The sequence below is a fragment of the Engraulis encrasicolus genome, chromosome 1, assembly GCF_034702125.1.
Source record: "Engraulis encrasicolus isolate BLACKSEA-1 chromosome 1, IST_EnEncr_1.0, whole genome shotgun sequence".
In the NCBI taxonomy this organism is placed as follows: Eukaryota; Metazoa; Chordata; class Actinopteri; order Clupeiformes; family Engraulidae; genus Engraulis; species Engraulis encrasicolus.
The window spans coordinates 3,450,825-3,474,958 of NC_085857.1; the positions used below are offsets into that span (position 1 = coordinate 3,450,825).

Here is a 24,134-nt window from a genome sequence, read left to right on the forward strand (position 1 = left end):
TTGAAGTTCCTCATTTGAGATCGTGTTTGACAAAAAGATGTTGCAGACTTTACGGAGGCAGTTGTTATGGAAGAAATCAATCTTTTGCATGTCTTGCTTTGTTGCTCTCCAGCACTCAGAGCCATTACAGCAGGACAGCCTTGACATTGCTGTTGTAGAGCCTGACTTTTGTTCTGAGGCTGTAAAGCTTGGACAAGCACAAAAACAATGCATATTATGTATTTGTGGATACAGTGATGTACTGCAGATTGTGCAATGCATCATTATGACTGGGGAAATGGCACTTTTCATTCATGAAAGAGGGATCTTCTCCATGGTCCGCCATTCTTAGCTGCAAAACTTACTGTACTTTGGTTATACAAGTAAATATTGGTTTATTATTAAGTAAATATTCATAACATTTGGTAATAGGCAGCACAGTTTCAATGAGCAGCATAGTTGCAGTACCCATTCTAGCCACATTCTACACAGTGCACCTATAAGGTATACTGCTTTCTCTCTCATCTTAGTCCTCATCCCTCTCCATATTCTCTTCCTCCTCCTCCTCCTCCTCCTCCTGCTCCTCCTCTTCATCCTACTCTTCCTCCCCCTCCTTCCTCCTCCTCCTTCTCCTTCTCTTCCTCCTCCTCCTCCTTCTCTTCCTCCTCCTCCTCCTCCTCCTCCTCCTTCTCCTCCTCCTCCTCCTCATCATCATTATCCTCCTTTTTTCACAATTTCACTTTGTCCACCCCCAGGTAGACTTGCTCCTCCTTCCTTTCTCTGACCTTTACTCTAGAGTCTCAATTAGGAAACACCATTTTCACTTGATCCTTTCACGATTTCCTCCTCTTTCCCCCATTTCCTTTCATTTCACATGCTGATTCACATTTTAATTTGACAAACTTGTTCTCTTTTTCACCTTCCCCACCCACTACACATGCAAAGTACATGTACGCACACTTGCCCAAACACACACATGCAGCCACACCCCTTAATCCCTCCCAATTTAACACACTACCACCAGGGATGAAATGGGGGAGAAATAGGGCCTGGGCACTTTTTGGTTAAAGGGGCCCCTCATAATTAGTGACGCAGAATTAATTCACCGGTGGGCCCCACAGCCTCATGGGCCCCTATTTTCAGAAATGTAGAAAAATAAATAATTTTAAAATATGGGTTTGTTTTTACATTTCTAAAAAAAAGGGGCCCACAGGGGTGTATACAGTAGCCCACCGGAAATGCCCGCTATGCCAGATGGCCAGTCCAGCCATGACTACTGCTGACATGGTAGTATTATATAACACAGAGCACATACTGAAGCTGACATTTTGGTGGCAATTACTGTAGCCTACCTGAGCACAGAGGTTGGTCTTTTGATGGGTACAGTGTTTTTTTTGTCTTTTTTTTCGTTTCTTTCCTCACGTTTTAAGTGGATAGTGGCAGAGGGGCCCCACAAAGAGAATAGTCAATGAGACGTGTAGCACATTAGGGCAAAATGATCTGTATAAAGCTGCAGGCCTTATGATAAAACATTTACATCCTGTTTCTGCACAGCTCCCTGTTAGTGACTGAGGAGAGGAGAGGAGAGGAGAGGAGAGGAGAGGAGAGGAGAGGGAATGGAGCAAAGAGGAGAGGAGAGGAGAGGAGAGGAGAGGAGAGGAGAGAGGAGAGAGAGTACAAAAAGATGAAAAGAAGAGGAGCATAGTGGAAAGGAGAGAGCAGAGCGAGAGAGCGATAGAGAGTATGAGATGCTGAATGATAGAGTGAAATAAACTGGGATAACATAAAAGAAGGGATACAAAAAGAGGGAAGTAAGAAAATTATAATGAAAGAGGTGTTCAAAGGAATCACTAACCAACTAACCATGTAAAAGCTGCAGAGCAGAAGACACACATACAGCAGGTTGCTCCTCATCAACAACTCAACCCCAGAACCAGAGAGAGTAGAGAGAGAGAGGTTCCATCACCAACTCCCTTTGAAATGTGCACTTTCACCTACACACGCACACATGTACACAGGCACCCACACACACACACGCCCCCCACACTAGGGGTGTAAATAATCATCAACATGTATTGATGCATCGATCCTACCGAAAACTATCGAATCGCTGGCCCCTGTCCAATGTTAATAATATAATAGAAGTAGAAAAGTAATTGGAAAACATTGAATCGAATCAAATAGTGTCGTATCATGGTTGAATTCTTAAGCGTTGAAAATAATCGAATCCCTGCTTTAGGAAATCGCTACCGTAACGTACCGTCATGGAGGCTGTGATGGACTGAATGCACCACTTAGGCCTGTTGTTTACTTATCTCTCTCTCTCTCTCTCTCTCTCTCTCTCTCTCTCTCTCTCTCTCTCTCTCTCCTCAGATTATGCTGCTAACTGACCCAGAAGTGGAGAACAGCCTCCTGATCAGCACGGATGAGGGGGCCACCTACCAGAAGTACCGCCTCAGCTTCTACGTGCTCAGCCTACTCTTCCACCCAGAGCAGGAGGACTGGATACTGGCCTACGGTCACGACCAGAAGGTAATAGGCACTTACACAGTTATGCAAACTGGCACAGGCACGCACAAATGTATGCAAACACACACACACACACATACACACAGACACACAGTCCCTGCTCTGTGCACAAACTCAGTGCGGTAGTGGTTTGATGTAGAAAAAGTGCCAAAAAAAGAGGACAAGATCTAAAACAAGATTAAAAATAAATATAGGTAGTATATAGCATATAACTATAAATATAGGCTTACACATCAACATCTGTCTGAATTTTAACACACAGCTGGTATAGGATCAATATGCATCCCAGATGCCAATTTGTTTTTTTTCTTTGATAAAGGGAAAGTATGATTGTGAAAATGTGTTGTTAATAGCAGCAGGAGTCCCAAAATAAGAAATTTAGGGCTGGACAACGTTAACGCGTTAACGGTGCGTCAACTATTGAGGTCAATATCGCCCGACAATTTTGTTAACGTTATAACGCAACAGGGTTTTTTTTTTGCCTTTTATGACCGTCGTTCGTGGCTTTTATTTTGAGAGCGTTAGCGCGCTTGTTGCTGCTTCCAGTGACTACTGACAGAGAAGAAGAATGTCTAGAAAAGTAGTCAAAACAAAACAGGCATAGCCTACAGAAGGACGTCAACTTCTGAATGGACATTTTTGGTACACAGTTCTGGTCCTCCTTGCGCAACTGTCGAGCAGCATGTGGCTCGCCTTTGCAGCTCGCAAGGTTAGTCTATTGTACGGTCAGCATGAAAAGGGTAGGCTACTGTTGTGCTGGCTGTCTATCAGCTGTCAATAACGCCACGCGGACTTACTAAAGCCCTGATCAAAAAGCGAACCGCGAGATATTACATTCCTCACGCAACGTTTTGGTACATGGCGCTGCGTGTGCATAGTAGGCTGCATCAACATGGTAGGCTATGATTTCGCGACATCGGCAACTTCGTCAGCATTTAAGATAGTGTTAGTCATGTCAACGTTATTGTTTTGAAAGATGTAATTGCTGTCAATGCCAACAGACAGTCAATTAGTTTCTAGTCGCTGAAACACCTTAAAAATAGCGACAGATAAGAGAGAAGGTGGGAGTCTTTGTCAGTGAGAGAAGGCGGGACATATCTCACAGACGCACGCCTATGGCAAGCTGTTTCAACATATAGTCTTTTTAAGTGACAAGTTTTTTGTCTTTTTTTCTTGTAGGCCCATGTAGACCATCCTAATTTGAGTTTATAATTTCTAATATATCAGTTTCAGTAGCCTGCAATCTTAAATAGCCCTAGTGTAGTATTGTATGCAATAATTTGTTTCATTAGTAGGCCTACATTGGATAGGCATATAGCCTACTACATTTCCATTGTGGAATATTATATTAGACCTACATATGTTATCTACACAGTACAAATGGAAATTATTATTAATTATTTTATTTTATTAATTTAAAAAATATTTTTATTTTATTTATTATTTATTTTATTTATGATTTATTATTATTATTTTTGGGTTTCGCGCGCTATGCGATTAATCACGATTAATCACAGAAAGTCATTGAGTTAATGCGATTAAAGATTTTCATGTTTACCCATCCCTATAAGAAATACAACTCATCTGATTCATTGCCACTCAAGCCACACATGGTGAGAAGTTATGATGGAGGACTTTGTTTCAAAATAGAAAAGAGACACTTCTATGACTTCAAATGTGCATAATATCTTTATTTGATGTGTGACACTGTGACAGCTATTGAAGATTGTAGGTTGTGCAAATTGGAATTACTGAATATGGAACTACTGTATGGAACTCCAGAACACAGTGATTTTCCTCAGGTGATACCCATTAGTCTACATAGGGTCTTCTCATTTCTCTTTTCTGTACAGCAATGCCAGTTAGTTTTGCTTACACTATTTCACAAGTAATTCTTATTATTTACTTATTAGTTTCAGATGTAACATAACGACTGATTGTTTCAGTCCTCATGAGAGCTGTAACGAAATTGTATCAAACCAAGAAACTCTGATACACAGTTACAATACTGTATCGCAGTCATTTTAAAGGATAGATTTTAAAAATCGTGCAGTGTATCGAAATGTAGGTCCAAAATCGTAATTCAAACCGAATTGTGAGTTGAGTGTATCGTAACAGCCCTAGTCCTCACACAACAGGATGAGTGCAGCTGCTTATTTCTCTCTCTCCAAGGGCTACAACTGCACAACAATAAAGCATTTGGAAAAAGCGTCTTCCTGCAATCTTTAGGATTATATTTTATATGAGTCATACACACTAGAGTGTCTATGACAACCCGAGAGGTGGGGGAAGAGGAGCATTTCAACATAAAAATGATGAATTCATATGTCTGAAGCCACCGTCACAATGAGCTTTCAAAAGCCAAAAAGGGGGAATTCCCTGAGAGAGCATTTAAATAATTCCCCATGCAGGATTTAGGGAAGAGGAGGAAGCCATTACTACGTCTGAGGAGGAGGTGGAATGAAATTGGATTTTACTGAGCAGGGAATTTATAAAAATGGATGGAACCCAATTCATGAGATTTAAGTAGAAGCTTTTCCTTTTGCAATTTTAGCCATTTAGGCATGTTCTTGAGCTAATGAAGACTTGCAATCCTCGTCACCTTCCAGACATTTTTCAAGACATGTGCAGTGCTCAAGTGAATATTACGCATTACTGTATGTCAAGCCTTACTGCTACCCTACTGAGAGAAGTTGCACGGAAAACCTCAAGGCCTTTCCTGGCTCTGTAGCAAAATGTTTCTCTAATAAGGGATGTCTTGGTGCAGTGAGAAGTGTGTCTGAGTTACCAGGGTTTCAAGCAGGACTGGCCATATGGCATAACGGGCATTTCCGGTGAGTAACGCAGCCTTGTGGGCCCTCATTTTCAGAAAAGTAATTTTGCATAACAAATGACAAATGAGCGTCTAATATGTGTTTTGTATAGGTATGGTGTTGACATAGACACAGAACTCAATTTTCTGTGAGCCTCCAAAAAACACCCAAAATGCTGAAAAATCTCTGGCACTCTGGGTTACTCTTTTATGAAAATATATTTTTTGTTTGAGATGAATGAACATATTCTAATGAAAGATGAGGGTCTTAGCGTTTAAATGCCTTCTTATTGCATGTTTTTATGTGCTTCAGAGGCTGAGATATTTAGGTTTTTATAGGCTGAGGGCAGCTTTTCTTAAAAAGGGCTCAGGCATTCAGCACCCTTTTTTGCAGGTGCCTTAGGTGTCAATGGGTTAAATCTTTAGACATTATCACACTTGGTCCCTTTCAGCCATTTAAGGTGAGGTGCTCTACAGAACTGGCTATGAACAACAATAGGACTGAGATGCCACTAGAAGCCTAATGGGACCAGGGAGAGCACCTGATTCTTTTTTAGATTTAATAATGGGAAGGAAAGCACAGCTGAGTTCTTTTTCTCTTGGTTATTTTTTTGGTCCATTTATAGAGGACTAAGTTCAACCCCCATTTCTCTTTCTTTCTTTCTTTCTTTCTTTCTTTCTTTCTTTCTTTCTTTCTTTCTTTCTTCCTTGTTTTTTTTTTGCTCCTTTCTATCACAGCTTTTCGAAAAACCATTCGAGCAAATAACAGCAGTCAACAGCAGTGTTCATCCTTTTTTAGACGGAAAACACACTTTAGAATGTCCAGTCTGGTGTAGAAACATAATAAGTCTTTTTGATGACTACAAGGCTCAGACAAATGCTAGAGTTGACAAGAGAGTGGGAACATACCGTTCAAAAACGAAATGGAAGGAACAGTTGTAACTCTGAGGAAGTCGCTGGTGCGCCGAAATGTCAGTCACTTTGTGCACCAAAAGAATAAAAAACATCTAAGAAAGTTGCTACGTGCTCTGGTCATTGGGTGTAGTCAATGTGAAGTCGCCCAGTTTGTCTTGATACTGCTGTCCTCGACTGTTTGCAATTTGATTTCCTGCATATTATAATTAACATGAATTCACTTAGCTCTACTATTTTATCTGAATAGATGCATTATTTAATTTCTCATTTGGGGTTATCAGAAAAAAATACAGACATGAAATACAGTGTAAATATAGGGAAATCAGTTTAGTGAAGAAGAAGAAGAAGAAGAAGAAGAAGAAGAAGAAGAAGAAGAAGAAGAAGAAGAAGAAGAAGAAGAAGAAGAAGAAGAAGAAGAAGAAGAAGAAGAAGAAGAAGAAGAAGATAATGATGATAATGAAATTGAAGCGATACATTTTGTGTGTGTGTGTGTATGTGTGTGTGTGTGTGTGTGTGTGTGTGTGTGGGTGTGAGTGTGTTTGTGTGCATGCATGTGCGTGGTAGGAGGAAGAAGAAAGTATGAAAATGATGAGAAAAACATCTGATTATTCTGACATTCTTTCCCAGACACACACACACAGACAGGCAGGCACACACAAAAGCACAAACATACAGTACACACACACACACACACACACACACACACACACACACACACACACACACGCATACGCACACACACACACACACACACACACACACACACACACACACACACACACACACACACACACACACACACACACACACACACACACACATTCACACACACACACACACACACACACACACACACACACACACACACACACACACACACACACACACACACACACACACACACACACAGAATATTTTCCAACCCCCTGACTGAAACCCCCTGCTAAGCCATCAGCGAATCAGCACCTTTTTAACAACTTTTCCCCCTCTACAAGTGCTGAGAAGACAGGGTACACGCACTCACACACACACACACACACACACACACACACACACACACACACACACACACACACACACACACACACACACACACACACACACACACACACCCCTGCTTGATATTGGGATGACATGTAGAGCACAGTAGGGTTCCAATGGAGACTGAGAATTCACATTTCTCACTTCCAGAGTCTCAAGTGGGTAATCCCACAGTCACACACAAACAGAAGCATAGCCATAGCCTACCTATCTCCCTAGCTCTGCATTTGTGTGTGTGTGTGCAAACACAAACACAACTCTCAACTTTTCTCACTCGGTCTCTTAAGCTTTGAATTATTTTTGCATCTTTTTGCCTTCTTGTAATTGAAGGGAAACACAGCTTGGAGTCTCGCTATACTGTAGTGTGCGTGCGCATGCGTTTGTCTGCGTGTGTTCGTGTGCATGCGTGTGTGCTTGTGTGTGCACATATCTTTGTGTCTTTTGAACAGTACAGTTTACTAAAAATATGCATGCGAGTGTTTGTGTTGTGTGCATTTTGTGTATGTGTAAGCACCTGTGTGTTTGTGTGTGTTTTTGTAATAAAACAATCTTTTTAAAACAATAAAATGTCAGCTATGAATTGAACATGACAAAGATCTGTTAAAAAATAATGAATATCAGGATGACTCTTCTCGTAGCTTGTGACATTTTCTGACATCTCAATGAAAGCCAAAGGCCTTATTACATGCAGACAGAAAAAAAAGTTATTTTCCTCGTGCTCATGCTTATACATTGTCTATCCACTTCAACGTGATAGTAAATGTTTTTTTTTTTCAACCGCTCTCTCTTCATCTCTCTTCCTCTACCTCTACCTCTACCTCTACCTCTACCTCTACCTCTACTTCTCTCTCTCTATCTCTCTCTCTCTCTCTCTCTCTCTCTCTCTCTCTCTCTCTCTCTCTCTCTCTCTCTCTCTCTCTCTCTCCAGTTGTACAGTTCTACGGAGTTTGGCAGGAGATGGCAGCTGGTGCATGAGCGAGTTGCTCCCAATCGATTCTACTGGTGAGTACAAGACAGGAGCATCTCCTCAGCACTAAGAGCCACCATTGATTCCTGCACTACGTCTGCTACTGCACGCAGGCAGGCACATACGCACACACACTTACTGGGTGAATAGACTGGCCACGACGAGATTCAAGCGACAGAGAATAGCTTCCGTGCAGCAAGAGCGATACGAGCGATTGAAGCAACTAGAGTATGTCCGTTATAAGCAGAACGCAAGCATTCAAACATTACCATTGGCTGCGGCGGCTGTCGCCGAACTGCATCATAGCTAATTTGCATAACATTGCCAGGAGTTCAACTACAAACTGTCACTCAAGTCGAGCAAATCGCCTCTAGTCTCCTGAATCGCTTTTGTCGCTCGACTCATTACAAAATAATTTACTTCTGTCGCTCACCTTGCTCAGGTCGCGGCCAGTTTATTTGTGCGGACACACACAGGCACATTTGCACAAAAACACATCTCTGCCTTAGATTCAATTTATTCAACACATCTGCCATACATACAGGCTCACGCTCTTGGGTTTGAGAGTGTATTTGTGACAATGTGTGGGTGTATGATTTTCAACTTCCTGATCTAGCTCGTGTTACAAAATAAATGGTTTGCCAATACTGTGGCAGAGATCAAGCTAAGAAGATGAGAAAAACAAGCTTGGGGGATAATAAATAATGCCTTTCCATCTTGACATCCTCAATATATGGATAATAATAATAATGCCTCTCCTTGTGGTTCACTGTTGACATCCTATTGAGCTTCAAAATTACCCATCGTGCCACACGTCATCGTCATCATCATCATCATCGTCATCATCACCTCTTGCTCTTACTCCTGTGGACTCTTATATCAATAAGCTGACGGATATGTGTGGCTTTGCTATTTATTTGTGTGCGTGTGCGTGTGCGTGTGCGTGTGCGTGTGCGTGTGTGTGTGTGTGTGTTTGCGCGCGCGAGTGAACATTCCTCACCCCCCCCTCTCTTTTTCTCTCTCTATATCTTCATAACTATAAAATACTGTACAGGTACATTGTGAGTGACTATAAATTGTGAATAGAAATCTCATGTGTGTAAGTCTTCTTACACTAGGACCCTTCCTACGGTATGGCATCCTGCCTAACGACTACACTCTCAGAAATAAAGTTACAGAACTTGTCGCTGTGGCAGTACCCTCAAGGGTAGTACCATTGCTTGATTGGTACCCCAAAAAAGAGGGGACACACACAGAAATTACATTGGACGACATGGCAAGAAACTGAACGCACCTCTTTTTTGGGGTACCAATCAAGCGACACAATGGTACTCCCCTTGAAGGTACTGCCACAGCGACGAGTTCTGTACCTTTATTTCTGAGAGTGTAGTTCGCTACTAAAGTGCAGAGCACTGCACTCCTCTGAGAATCGTAAAGGAGGCTCCTCAACCAGTTAGCTCAGCATGGAGAGCACTCATTTGCATTGGCTTAGTCACACTCACTGGACCGAGGTGGAATAACTGTGTGTGCTTGTGTATGCATGTGCACGCATGTGTATGCATGTGTATATGTGTGTGGGTGGTTATGTGCGGTTGTGTGTATGCGTTTGTGGAAAAGAAGACAAGGGCTTTTTCTTGTTGAAAAAAAGAATCCAATGGGCTTCTAGGGAAATCGCACAGAGAGGCTACGAACCATCTTTGTTTCATAAATATTACATTACATTACATTGCATTTGGCAGACGCTTTATAACCTAAGCGACTTTCAGAAGAGGACATAATCAAGCCAACATTACAAGCAAATACAAAGTGCACAGGAGATATACAGAACAACAAGTGCAATTACAAAGAGGGGTTAGTTTTTTTTTGTTTTTTTTTAATAAAGGGGAAATAACGAGAACACACACACAAACACACACTCACAAACTAAACTAAACTAAACATCATGTCAGGATTCTGCCCTGGGGCAAGGCCAGTTCAATCATTAGTCTAGTAGATTCTCTCGAAAGAGGAATGTCTTTAGTTGTTTCTTGAAGGCTGCAAGAGATGTGCTTAGTCTTGCTGCCTCTGGGAGACTGTTCCACCACTTGGGTACCACAACGGAGAACAATCTTGACTGGGAGTACCTAGAGCGACTGGATGGCAGAGCCAGACGGCTTGTGCTGGATGAGCGCAGTTCTCTTCCAGTAACATAAGGCGTTAGTATGTCCTTCAGATAAGCTGGGGCCGTTCCTGTGATGGTTTTGTAGGCAAGGGTCAATGCCTTGTGCTTGATCCGGGCGGCAATCGGTAACCAGTGCAACTCAATAAATAGAGGAGTAACATGGGTCCTTTTGGGTTGATTGAATATCAACCGTGCCGCCGCATTCTGGATCATCTGCAGAGGCTTTAGCGCACAAGCAGGTAGACCTGTCATGAGTGAGTTGCAGTAGTCAACGCAGGACAGGACCGTGGTCTGGACCAGTCGTTGTGTAGAATATTGTGTCAGCACAGGTCTGATATTCCGTACGTTGGACATCTGGATTCGACAGGTCCGGGTGACCGTGTTGATGTAGTTGGAGCATGACAGCTCATCATCAATCATGACGCCAATTGCTCAATTGACTCTCCCCATTTATTAATTGGCTATTACTGCTTTACACCTGTTCCCTATTGGCTATTACTGCTTTACACCTGTCCCCTATTGGTTATTACTGCTTTACACCTGTTCCCTATTGGCTTGTAGGTCCAAGATGGGCGTTGACAAAGAGGCAGGCCTCATTCACCTGGAGACCAGTGTCTCTGACACACGTGAGTTACCACACAGACACTCACACACACACACACACACACACACACACACACACACACACACACACACACACACACACACACACACACACACACACACACACACACACACACACACACACACACACACACACACACACACACACACACACACAGTGAAACAACAATGGCAAGATAAGGGTGATATATCTCCAACAAAAAAAGTCTCACAATCTCACACATTTTCAATATTACACACCTTTTTTGGCACTGCTGTGTCTATGCACTTGTCTAAAGTTGTGTGATTCTCTGTGTTTTCCCAACTGAATGAAAACAATGTATGGCAGCTGTTCAAGGAAATACTGGCAAGTATAGAAACTCTGCTTGGTATAAGCAACAATAAATCAGAGAAAGATCTGTAAACAGTCATTGCTTCACTGAAGCCCTGTCATTGAGATGGAAATCCTCAGATCTGCTGTAAGCCTAAATTGGAGGAGCTTTGTTCCGAGTTTTATTGTGGGTCGTTTTTTTAAGCTCATGCACTCTCTAAGTCACCTTCTAAATGAATGTAGAAATGCTACCACCAAACATCCATTATGTTTTGGGGTTGGAAGTGCAATAATTACAGGCATTTTGCGATAATTACAGGCATTTTGCGATTAATTAATTATAGTGATTCCTAACCATTTAACCATTTTTGTCATCCCCTTATTATAAAATAGGATCGAATTGCTTCCACTGTAAGCAGAAACCACCAAGACAATTTACCTTAGAATTATAATGATATGATAAGATATGAGATTACAATGCAATTAGATTCATTAATTATACAATCTGTAGTTGATTAGATTTTTAATAGCCTGACAGCATGATTATGTTTTCAGAGACAGAGACAGAACATACTGTATGTTGCTTTTGTTCCTCATCTGAGCCCCTGCTGTCTCCCTACAGAGGCCCTGTACGTCACCTGCAAGCTGCAGAACTGCTCCGAGGGCAACAAGGGGAGGCCCTTTCCCGGCCACATCGACCCCAACACTTTGGTGGTGCAGGACGAGTATGTGTTTGTTCAGGTATGTCCATCAATCGGTCAAGCTGCTTTTTTATGTCTGTCAATCTGTCTGCCTACCTATGTCAGCTTCAAACCCTGTGGATTTCTGGGGTATCAAACACTTATGCTGCTAAGCCAAAGAGTTTTATTTGTGCTTTGGTACACAAGAGACCCCAACACTCTAGTGGTGCAGGACAAGTAGCCTATGTTATAGTGTTTTGGTTCAGGTACGTTGATTACATAATCTGTCTGGCTGTCACCGCCTACATATGGAGCCGTATACATACCATTGTATTTTGATAAAAGACCTTTCCCTTCGTTTGTGCTTTTTGTTTACATTCACAGGTTTTTTTTTATTTACCTGAAAGCGAACCCTCGTTAAAAGTTTTTTAGAAACAAGCAGATGTGAGTGGCATCCCAGACAGCAATTAGATTTGGGCCGGGTCCGTTTTCAAGTCAGCAGATCCGCATAGCAGTCACAGTCATTTTGCCGATCAGCAGCAGCTCCGATCCGGACCAGTAGTTTGACAGTCAGTTTTGAAGGCTCCTGGCAGATGCGGGCCAGATAAGCAATCCGGACGCGCCATAATAAAATAAGTCAGTCCGATTTGAAGGCGCGTGGCGGGTGCGGGCCACATAAGCAATCCCGGACGCGCCAAAACTGAATTTGTTCCCCAACTGTCACTTTCCCGGAACCCTCAGAGAGAGACCTTTCTTCAGTTTACCTCAGCTGAACTCAACTATCCGCCTGTGTCGCGTCTCGTCCGACACTGCACTGTCGTGACTTGATCATGGTAAGTAATTATTTAACTTAATACTATGGTAGAAGTAAAATACACTGGCTCGCCGTCGCCACCTTCTCTTTCAGCTTTTAGTCCAGTGAGTTACTAATTACCTCCTCTGATATGTCGTGAAATGGCTTGGCCGACCACTGAATCATAACACCGCAGCATCGCGCTAACTTGCTGCTGTCTTTGTGGCTGGCGGGCTGTGGCATCTTAAGCTTTTGATGAACCCACTCAAAATGTGCCATAATCGGGCTATTTGAGTCCATTTTAGCGGCATTAGCAGTAATGGTGATAATCTTTTATGAAGCTAACATCCCAAACATACCCTATCAACACGGGACAAAGGTAGGGTAGTTTCTAGTCGACTAGCACTACTAGTTCTGTAACTAGGACCGCTGTGATTTGTATAACATTCGCCAAAAAAGCTAGGTATAGGTGCGAGTGTGATGTACATGATATGTTCGATTATTTTCAATCAATTTCTGATGGCTTAATAATCACCGTATCCATGTTGTGCCGCCGGCAGCAAACATTCTGTGTTGTGCTATTAGCTCACCTTGAGCTGAATTCATTTGACATCACGCAGTTTGTAACTCCTTGATTGTTGTAGCCTATTTACACAAATCCTAAATGGTCGTATTGTTATCTTAATAACTGCATTGTGATATAGGCTATAACCTGGATTAGGCTTCATCAAAATACTGTGCATTAAAGCTCATTCATGTTGTATGCAAAACGTTCAAACTTTTTTTTCTTTCTTTTCCTCGTTGCTTTGGGTTGGGTAGAATTGTACTGTAGGTACAGCCATTCCTTGATCGACCTGACACCAACATTAGGCCTACTCGATGTGTATGAAGCAAGCTGCCTCTGCATCAAGTGAGAGAAGAAGCCGCCACTGAAAAGCTTTTTGGACTGTCATTTGAAGGTATGAGCCGAGAGTTGTAAACATGGATGCCAATTGTACAATATATTTTCACAGTGAAATCCCAATAACTATTATTCATAATTATTTATTCTTTTTCTGCTACAGGACACAAATGAAAGGACAGGAATTCTGCTCTGCGGCGTTGGCCTCACTATTTATTCAAGAAGCCCTCTGACACCACCAGAATGTATGAAGTAAGTTGTTTTTATGTTATGCATTAAAGCCCATGCATGCTGGCACGCGCCCCCCAGCCCCTCTCACTCACACACACACACTTGTTGTACAGCACTCAATAAGAGCTTGCCTGATGCTGTTGTTTGGTGGCCTGGATGTGCATAGAATACCTACTGTCTACTTGAATAGGTTCATTGTATGTTCTATGTATTTCTATGACCAACTTTCAAACTTTTTGTGTTTCTTTTTCTCTTTGCTTTGGGTAGAATTGTAAACAGTAGGCACAGTCATTCCTTCATCGACCTGGCATCAACATCGCTCGATGTGTATGAAGCTGCAAGTGAGAGAAGAAGCCGCCACTGAACACCTTTTTGGACTGTCATGTGAGTGTATGAGCTGACAATTTAAGTTCTTTGACTGTTGATTCTGCTAAGACCTATGTAAGTGGCATGATAATGTCTCATTTACACTAATGTATGTCAAGCTGGTCTCAGGCTAACAAGACTACCATGAAATCTTAAAGTTTTGGACAGACGTCCGTCTCAATTTCACCATTGTGTTGTGCCATACTGGACAAGTATTACTTGCTCAGTTTTGACAACCTAATTATTCTATATTCTGCTGTGCGACTTGTGCACAAAATTATTAAAAATTCTTCTGCTCCACCACCTCTGAAAACTTTTATCCATCCTTGCTCTGAACATATTAGCAGAACAACTAGATCTACCACCAGAGGAAATAGTAGCCTCCCAAGCCGGGTAACAGCATACATTTGCAAAATCTGTGTTTGCAGAGCAACTAAATAATGGAATGCCCTTCCCACCCACATAAAATGCATTACAAACTTTTTTTCATTCTCACTTGGACTGAAGAAATGGCTTTCATGTACCCAGTCTGGTCACCACTAATAGTTTTGCACATACCTGTACCTGTTTTGACACTGAGCATATGGTAGTTTTTACATATGACATATTTTAGTGTGTGTGTGTGTGTGTGTGTGTGTGTGTGTGTGTGTGTGTGTGTGTGTGTGTGTGTGTGTGTGTGTGTGTGTGTGTGTGTGTGTGTGTGTGTGTGTGTTATATGTTTTCTTACCTGCCCAGGGAATGCAGATGGAAATTAGCTTTTAGCTATAATGTGGTGCAGGTCATCTTTTTTTTTTTTTTACTATGTAACTAATGTACTTTGCACATGGTCCCTGATGAAATAAACCAATAAACTAAACTAATTGTAAACATGGATGCCAATTGTACTATATATTTTCACAGTGAAATCCCAATAACTATTATTCATAATTATTTATTCTTTTTCTGCTGTAGGACTCAAATGAAAGGACAGGACTTCTACTCTGCTGGGTCGGCCTCACTACATATTCAAGAAGCCCTCGGACGTCATCAGAATGTATTAAGTAAGTTGTTTTTATGTTATGCATCAAAGCCCATGCATGCTGGTGCGTGCACTCTCTCACTCTCACTTACTCACTCACACACACACACACACACACACACACACACACACACACACACACACACACACACACACACACACACACACACACACACACACACACACACACACACACACACACACACACACACACACACTTGTTGTACAACACTCAACCAGAGCTTGCCTGATGCTGTTCTTTGGTGGCCTGAAAGTGCATGGAATACCTACTGTCTACTTGGCTAGGTTGACTGTAGTTCTGTGTACGGGGTCATGTTCCCACAGCCCAATGGTCCCACAGCTTATTCCTGCTGCTCCATGTTCCCACATTTTTAAGAAATTATTCAAATATACAGTGCACAGCAATAATGAGTATACCCCTGTTGAAAAGTAACATTTTGAACACATAAGTTATTCCCAAAAACGCTCATAGAGTAAGTGTAATACAACATCTTTTGAGCTTACATAAGAAAATTAAGGCCAATTGTATAACTTAAATGACATATTTGCCCATTTTTGTGAAATTATGCTGGTGCAAAAGTGAGTACCCGCCTATCATAGTGTCTGAGAAGGGGCCGTGTTGGCCTGAATTGTCTCGAAATTTAAAGGGATTAAAAGGGAGGTCATTGTTCTGCGTTTTATCCTTGCCTTGCATTTAACTTTTACATTTTGAGTCGGCACCTGGCTATAATTGATGTGTGTGAGATTCGAATGAAATCCTATAGGGAGTATCATGATCTGTTTCAGTAGTTACAGTACATGTTGACAAGCATATTTCTTTTGGTGAAATTCAGCTTCCTACTGTTGATGGCACCCACACAGCTCCAAGCCATGCCACTCCCACTACCATACTTGACTTTCAGCATGAGGCACTTTCCTTTGTACACATCGCTTTTTACCACTTCACATGTTTGACACCATCTAAAGCCAATTCGTTTATCTTGATGTCATTAGATCAGAGAACATGGTTCCAGTAACCCATATCCTTAGTTTGTTTGACTCTGATGAGACCATGATAAACAAATTTGCATTTGATCCTGTCAAGCATGTGTGCCATTGACTGAAATGTTAAATACATCATTGCCGCGAATACATTTCTAACCAAATATTAAACATTGACATGTTATTTAGGAAGTCCAGAATTTTAACTGATTTGATATGACGATATGACCTGTTTCTTTTTTTCTGAAGAGAATGGTGATTTCATCACAATCTTCTAATTTTGTGAGTTACTTAATTCATGGTTTCTTGAAGCCAAAAATATGCAAGAATAAACAAATTATTGGCATAGTTTAAAATGTGGGTCGTGAATCTATAATCTATGAAAGTGTAACATTATTGATTGAATTATGGAAATAAATAAACATTTTCATGATAGTCTAATTTTTTGGCCAGCACCTGTAAGCTTATGTGTCAGTTCATTCACAATCGTATGTAATTTGTGCCTGCACATACATCTGCATATTAAGTCTAACGTTTCCCTTCTGCTTTGTGTGCTTTTTAATATCTTACAGTGTGAAGAGGCAACAAGGGAGAGATGAACGCTATCAAAAATGTGGAGATGGATCTGGCAGCCGACCGCTTTGGCACACACCCAACAAGAAACAAAACAATAAAGAATACTACAATGGATAACTTGTAACCAGTTCATTTTTTTAAAACATTGTTTGCTTTGGCTTGAAGGTGCACTGTGTAAAATTGTGGCCAGAGTAGGTATTGCATCTATGGTGCTCATTGAAACTGTGCTGTCTACTGCTAATTTAGATTTTTGCATGAATACCAAAGTAGTGAGTTTTGCAGCTAAAAATGTCTATTTCTGGAGATTCAAAATGGCGGACCATGGAGAAAATCCCCCTTTTCATGTATGTGTTGAATACTTTGGTGGTGGTAAATATCTGTTAAAAAGTTAACATTTGTGAATGGGCATAATGAATTCTGGAAATGAATAACTAACAATATTACACGGTCCACCTTTAAATACAAATCCGGATCAGGCCCAGATAAGGCCCGGATAAGGTCCGGATATGGGCCAGATGAGCCCCAACTGTGTATTACGGATCAGGGCCAGATCGTGGTCAGATGCGTATTACGGACCTGGGCCAGATCTGGCCCAGGTCCAACCACAAATTCCAAACATGTGGATTGGACCTGGGCCAGATCCATTCTGGATCCATAATCCGGACCTGTTCCAGCTCAGCGCCATTGTAAAATAAGAAACCGGGCCAGGCCAGGATTGCGGACTTGGCCCAAATGCCTGCCAACATCTGTCACAGATCTGGGCCAGACCCATTTTGCTGTCTGGGATTTTTCTTACCGCACATAGGCTCAACATATCTATGACAGCTCTCGGCTGCATATTTATGTGGATATGCCGAACGAAGATATTTTGGTAAACGTAGAGGAAGACAAATGTTTGTTTATCAAAATACCTGGGCATGTATTAACGGTGCCTATGACAGCTTTGAACCCAGGTCTCTGGTGTACCAAACATGTGCCCTCGCTTTTGCTTTTCAGCCAAAGAATTTGACCTGTTAACCCAACGTATGAACGCGCAGTCCGTCCCCTTTCAGGGTCTCGAACTCGCCACCACGTCAATGGGAGTCCCAGCACTGTATTGCTAGACTAAAGGACCAGTTCGATAGCCCATTGCTACGATGCTGTGCGAGGCTTCGGGAGGGAGGTTTAACGTTCCATGCCAACCCTGTTAGTTAGCCTCCGTTACACCTGCGCTTCGATACACAACAGTATCGGTTTTCACAACCAGAACGTTTTCTAGTAGAGTAAGATATCCCAAACCCCACCTACCCAATGGGGCACCCAAGTCACACCCTTCTACGTCCGACTCATGGGCTGAAGCTCTCAAAATTTTGAATTGGAGTAAATGGAGCGAGTCAAGCTAAATCCTCATCCTGTTTGGCATGTGCTTTGGATTTCACATATGATGGCAGTACATTTTAAAGGTTTGAATTTGTGTCGTGAGACCACTCATTTTTTGCACGCAAGAAAGGTTATTTTAGCTTTTGTGTAAAACTGTGTTACAGACTACAAGGCTGAAGGTGCACAGCCAGCCCTACCACTGCACCGCGGCTGCAGTGGTTGCATGTCAGATATGCGACTTCTGTTGTGTAGTCCAAATAATTTCAAAAAGTTCAAAAATCGCTTGCCAAGTGAAGTCGACAAGCACACCATTGGTTATCATTAATTCTGAGGTACAGCATATGTGTTATCGAGAGGGGAAAGCAAGGTAAATCGGAAAATAGCTTTGATCAGTCCATTGCAGCCCAGTCAAAAGTTTTGGCTTTCACAGCCCCATGAGCCGCCCGGAAGGGGTGGAGACTTAAACTGGGCTTACACTGTGCGACTTTTTCCCCGATTTTGCCCTGATTTGGCACTCGCACGACTTTTTGAGAGTCGGGCCGATTTCTTGCTCAATCGCAGGTCAATCGTGAGTCTCGCATCGTGCAGTGTACATGGGGTAACGACAAGCGATTTTGCCTCACGATCGTGCAATCGCAGGGTCGCAAGAAAATCAAAATGGTTTGAAATTCTGGTCGTGGCTCGTGCGTAAATCGCACAGTTAAAGCAGTGCTACGACCCGATTTGACACTTCACATGCACAAATTAATAGGGCCGTGCGATTCGCTGTTGAGTGCGACCTCATTCTCCACCTCAGGTGCGCAAGTTTCCTCCTCTGTAGACCGGGGAAACATGCCTGTCGCGTGGTACAGTGGAAGCATTTCGCTCGCATCCGACTGTCGGCTCGTGTAGTGTGAGGACGTGAGTTGACAGCTGTGAACTTTTAAACAGTGAAATTCCATCGTGCAGTGTGAGCAGAAGCTTAAGACCCACGAGTGAAAATATCGCACAGTGTATGCCCGGCTTTAGGTACCCCATGCAAAGGAGTGTGCTCAAGTTCAGTCTCCTAAGGGGCCGTTGTCCCCTCCTTGGTATTTGGTGGTATTTGGTGGTATTTGGTGACGGCTTGCAAAATACGTGCGCTACCACCATCCACAGCGCTAAAGGAACTCCATTTATTCTCAACCTTAAGACTCCTAAAGGTCTTTTGACAGAAGGTCTCGTAAAGGGGTGTTCACCTGACGTCACATGAAAAGTATGGGCTTGATCTGTCTTACTCTACAAGTTTGGTATGGCCTTTCCAGCTTGCTACTCTATTATGTACCGTTAGCTAAGGTTCATTTTTTGTATTATTATTAGTTTGTCCCAATTTATTTGGACTGAGGAAATGTTTATTCAATGATTATTAAGTTCCTCTAAATGCCAAAAGTGTTGTTTGATTAGCTTGCTCCTCTAAATGCCATGCATGCTGTTTGATTAGCTTGTTTTTCATACATCAAAGTTTTGATTAGTTGAACCCAATTAGGCTTCTATAAATCAGACCCATGCTGTGCAAACCTACCTTAATATTCTCCCCGGCGCTGTTTTGTTTGTTTATTATTGTTTGTGACATTTCGTACCTCTGCAATCACAATGTAAAACATTCAAATGACTCCAGGCTTCCAAGGCATTATTATCATCATCATCTATCACTTTGTGGTATTGCAATGGAAAATATTTCAGTAAAGATATTATAAATGACCTTCTGTCCCCCCTCCTGCTGTGTGATTGTCACAGGTCACCACGGGTGGCAGGACCATCTATTACGTCTCCTCCCAGCGAGACGTCTTCACCCCTATGAAGCTCCCCAAATACACCCTGCCTAAGGTGAGGAACACACACACATGGGTATGCACATGCAAGGGAGTGTGTGTGTGTGTATTGTTGTGGGGGAAAAGGGAAATGAGTCTCTCTCTCTCTCTCTCTCTCTCTCTCTCTCTCTCTCTCTCTCTCTCTCTCTCTCTCTCTCTCTCTCTCTCTCTCTCTCTCTCTCTCTCTCTCTCTCTCTCTCTCTCTCTCTCAACATGCAAGCGTGCACAGCACATGCTCACACATCTTCAATCGCAACACTTGTTTAAGTCTTTTTTCCTGCTTGAATCCTATCTAGCTGCTGCCTGGCTAATGGCTCCTGATGTGTGATGCTCTACTAACTTCTAACCAACAGCTCAGTGTCATGGAAACCTGTCCCTCTGCTCTTTTCTCTTCTCCTCCCCTGTACCCTCTTCTCTCCGTACCCTTTCTTCATAGAGCCCCTCTCAACCGCTCTTCCCTCGTCCCCTCTACTCTTATCAAGGTGGCTACACAGCTGTGCAGGCCTATTTTGTGAAGCTACTGTACTGTATCGTTCTGTGTGTATCTCCCTCCTAGGACCTGCATGTGATCAGTACAGATGAGAAGCGCGTTGTGGCAGCAGTGCAGGAGTGGAACCAGAATGACACCTTCAACCTCTACGTGTCTGAGTCTGGAGGAGTCCTCTACACACTGGCCCTGGAGAACGTCATGAGCAGTATGGGACCAGAGGGAAACATCATGATCGAACTCTATGAGGTAGGCCAACACACGCACGCCCGCATGCAAACACACACACACACACACACACACACACACACACACACACACACACACACACACACACACACACACACACACACACACACACACACACACACACACACACACACACACACACACACACACTTGAGGATAATGCCATGATCGACCTCTGTGGTGTAAGGAAAATTGTGTTCAACGCTGACATATAAAGTTGAAATTTGATTACCTGGGCCCTGCAGTGGCCAAACGGCAGGGCACTCGTGTACCACGCGGCTGACCCGGGTTCGATTTCTCCCCTCTCCCCACTTGCTTCCTGTCACCACCTTCGTTGTCCTATCATAAATAAAGTCAAAAACAAAGAAGGTGGATCTAACAAGAAGCGTAATATTGTTTCTTTTCCGGTTTCCACTTTATGTCGGGTGAACGCCCCTTTAGGAGACCTTCGGTTAGGAGACCTTCGGAGTCCTGAGGTTGAGAATCAATGAAGTCCCTTTAGCGCTGTAGATGGCGGTAGCGCACGTCTTGCGCAAACACCTCAAAAAGAGAAGAAGAAGTAGGGGACAACGCCCCCTTAAGAGACCCAACTTGAGCACACGCTTTTGCATTGAGTGGGCGTGTTTTGCGATATCTTGGTTTGATTCAGTATTTTTGATCAAAAAGACCACCAAAAAAATATGGATTACCTGGTGCTGTTCAAAGGATAAGTCATACTTCCTGGAACCAAGAGTGGTTGTCCCTGTTCTCAGAGATGTATGGATTCATGAAAATCCTCACAGACATGTTGACATTCTTCACAACAAGCCACTTCCTGGAACAATGATCACACGAGGGAGGTGGACACAAATCCCTACTTATGCTGTCGGAATAATATGGGATTACTGTACAACCGGTTGCTAGGCATACTGTCTAGCACTGTGATCCATGACAGAGTTTCCCAGAATTTCACTGAATTATGTAAAGCCTTGTTTTTCAAGATGTACCACTCTTCAGACGGAGTCATCCTTATGTTCCCCAGGTCCTACGTTCCCCGAGTCCTATGTCCTCCGCAACCGGGGGAACTTGGGACCCTTTTTAAAAAAAAAACCTTTTATGTTCCACACTGCTTCCAAGTAGACTGCTGCCACATGGCAAAGCACAGGTTGTTGTTGTTCCTGTGACAGGTTAGCTTTAGGGATAGTTTTGGTCAGGGCACAAATTTACTACTCAAAAACATTGCATTACTGACAGGTTAGGTTTATTGATGGTTTTGGGAAGGTTTAGATACAATGCGGGGAACTTTTTTTTGAAAAAAGGCGCCTAAGTTCCCTGGACCCATGCAAAGGGGAATATATGACCCGGGGAACAAGATGTACCACTCTTCAGAGATACAAGTCATCAAAGTGGAAGAAGTTTTGCTCCTTTTTTCTTTTTTTTCTTTCCTGTCTTTTCCTCACTCTGGGTCAGCAAATGCCCTCAGCAGCAGTCTCTCTCTCTCTCTCTCTCTCTCTCTCTCTCTCTCTCTCTCTCTCTCTCTCTCTCTCTCTCTCTCTCTCTCTCTCTCTCTCTCTCTCTCTCATGCACACATATCAACTCCATGAGGTACATCTTCCCATGTCAGCCTGTGGCAGTAAGGCATGAAACTCTATGTAGGTTAAACTAGTGTAGGAAGAAGAAGGAAGAAGTGTCACTCTGAGGTTTTTTCCATTTCTCTATATTTCTCTCTATCCATCTCTCTTTCTCTATGTCCCTCTCTCTTGCTGTCCCCTTCAGTCTCTCTCTTCTGTGGGGAAAGTCTCTCTCTCTCTCTCTCTCTCTCTCTCTCTCTCTCTCTCTCTCTCTCTCTCTCTCTCTCTCTCTCTCTCTCTCTCTACATCTACTTCTCTCTCTACCTCCCTCTCTCTGGGTCAGAGACTGCCTGTAGCTCTGGTTCTAGATTGTGATGAGAGAATGATTCTCCCCCTCCCTCACGTCTCTACCTGGAAAGCACGAGACACTTCTGATTGAGGTCACAAATCACCAAACTGTGGCCGTGTCGGATAGCTAGTGTTCTGTGTGTGTGTGTGTGTGTGTGTGTGTGTGTGTGTGTGTGTGTGTGTGTGTGTGTGTGTGTGTGTGTGTGTGTGTGTGTGTGTGTGTGTGTGTGTGTGTGTGTGTGTGTGTGTGTGTGTGTGTGTGTGTGCGTGCATGCGTGCGTCTGTGCGTGCGTGCACCTGCTCTATATGTTAAAATCTCTGCCCTGCCGAGGTTCACAAGATTCACAAGGCACAGGTCCGCCTCCTCGTCATCCATCCTGGATTTTCTCTCTCACTCTCTGTCGGGGTCCTTGTTCATTTTCTAGTTTTCTCACTTCTCCCCCTTCTGCCCTTGTATCCATTGCACTGTCTGTCATCCACTTGCTCTCCATCCCCTCTCCTCTCCTTTTCTTCCCCTACCTCCTCTACTTTGCTCTCCTTCCCTCATCTTCTTTTCTTTCTTTCTTTCTTTCTTTCTTTCTTTCTTTCTTTCTTTCTTTCTTTCTCTCTTTCTTTGTCCTTCCTCAACTAGTCATTTCCTTCTTCCCTCTCTTCCCCTCTCCTCTCCTCTCATCTCATCTCATCTCCTCTCCTCTCACTCTCCTCCACTTCTACCCTTTCATTATTTTCTTCCCCTCCATCATCCTCTCTCCTCCTTCTCTACCAAAGTGGCTTTGAGGCCTTGAGGAGCAGGGTGGGTGGTGTTTAGTTCGGAACAGAACAGGCTGCAAATTGCATTTGTCTTGGAGATGCTTCCACCCAGGGCCGAATTAATGCACAGGCTATATGGCTGCAACCTATAGGGCCCCCCTCCCCCACCTGCCAGGGGGCCCCCACAAGCTAGATATGGCTGCAGCCTAGGGGCCCCACCACAGGATAGATATGTCTGCAACCTAGGGGCCCCACCACAGGCTAGATATGGCTACAGCCTAGGGCCTCCCACCACAGGCTAGATATGGCTGCAACTTGGGGGCCCCCACCACAGGCTAGATATGGCTGCAACCTAGGGGCCCCCACCACAGATTAGATATGTCTGCAAACTAGGGGCCCCCTCCCCCACCTGCCTAGGGGGCCCCTGATTGGCCACAAGTGTAAAATCACAGAATTGTGACAGGATGCAATATGGAAAAACTAATCTGTCATGTTGAGTACAGTTGGTGGACATGTTATCCTTAATTCCTAGCTCGTAATTGTGACACTGCCTATGTACATTTGTGGTGAAAGTTGGCCTTCATGGGGGGGCCCGCTGCAAACTGTAGCCTAGGGGCCCCAGGTGATCTTGATTCGGCCCCGTTTATTTTTTTCCGC

At 43.2% G+C, this 24,134-nt stretch overlaps 1 protein-coding gene and 1 long non-coding RNA gene across 2 annotated transcripts in view; both read left to right on the top strand.

The window, feature by feature from the left end:
• LOC134445532 (VPS10 domain-containing receptor SorCS1-like) overlaps positions 1-22,858 on the top strand; it is a 31,841-nt gene extending 8,983 nt beyond the window's left edge. Inside the window, exons 4-10 of the mRNA XM_063194591.1 lie at positions 2,353-2,511; positions 8,205-8,278; positions 10,966-11,030; positions 11,961-12,079; positions 20,020-20,109; positions 20,650-20,829; positions 22,799-22,858. Of these exons, the coding sequence (XP_063050661.1) occupies positions 2,353-2,511; positions 8,205-8,278; positions 10,966-11,030; positions 11,961-12,079; positions 20,020-20,109; positions 20,650-20,829; positions 22,799-22,858 (747 nt within the window). The remainder of the gene's footprint in view (positions 1-2,352; positions 2,512-8,204; positions 8,279-10,965; positions 11,031-11,960; positions 12,080-20,019; positions 20,110-20,649; positions 20,830-22,798) is intronic.
• Positions 12,498-16,999, top strand: LOC134446427 (uncharacterized). Its single transcript, XR_010034418.1, has 6 exons — positions 12,498-12,851; positions 13,631-13,770; positions 13,876-13,964; positions 14,211-14,327; positions 15,261-15,349; positions 16,902-16,999. It is a non-coding gene; the product is annotated as an uncharacterized LOC134446427 (long non-coding RNA).
• Positions 22,859-24,134: the final 1,276 nt, after the last annotated feature.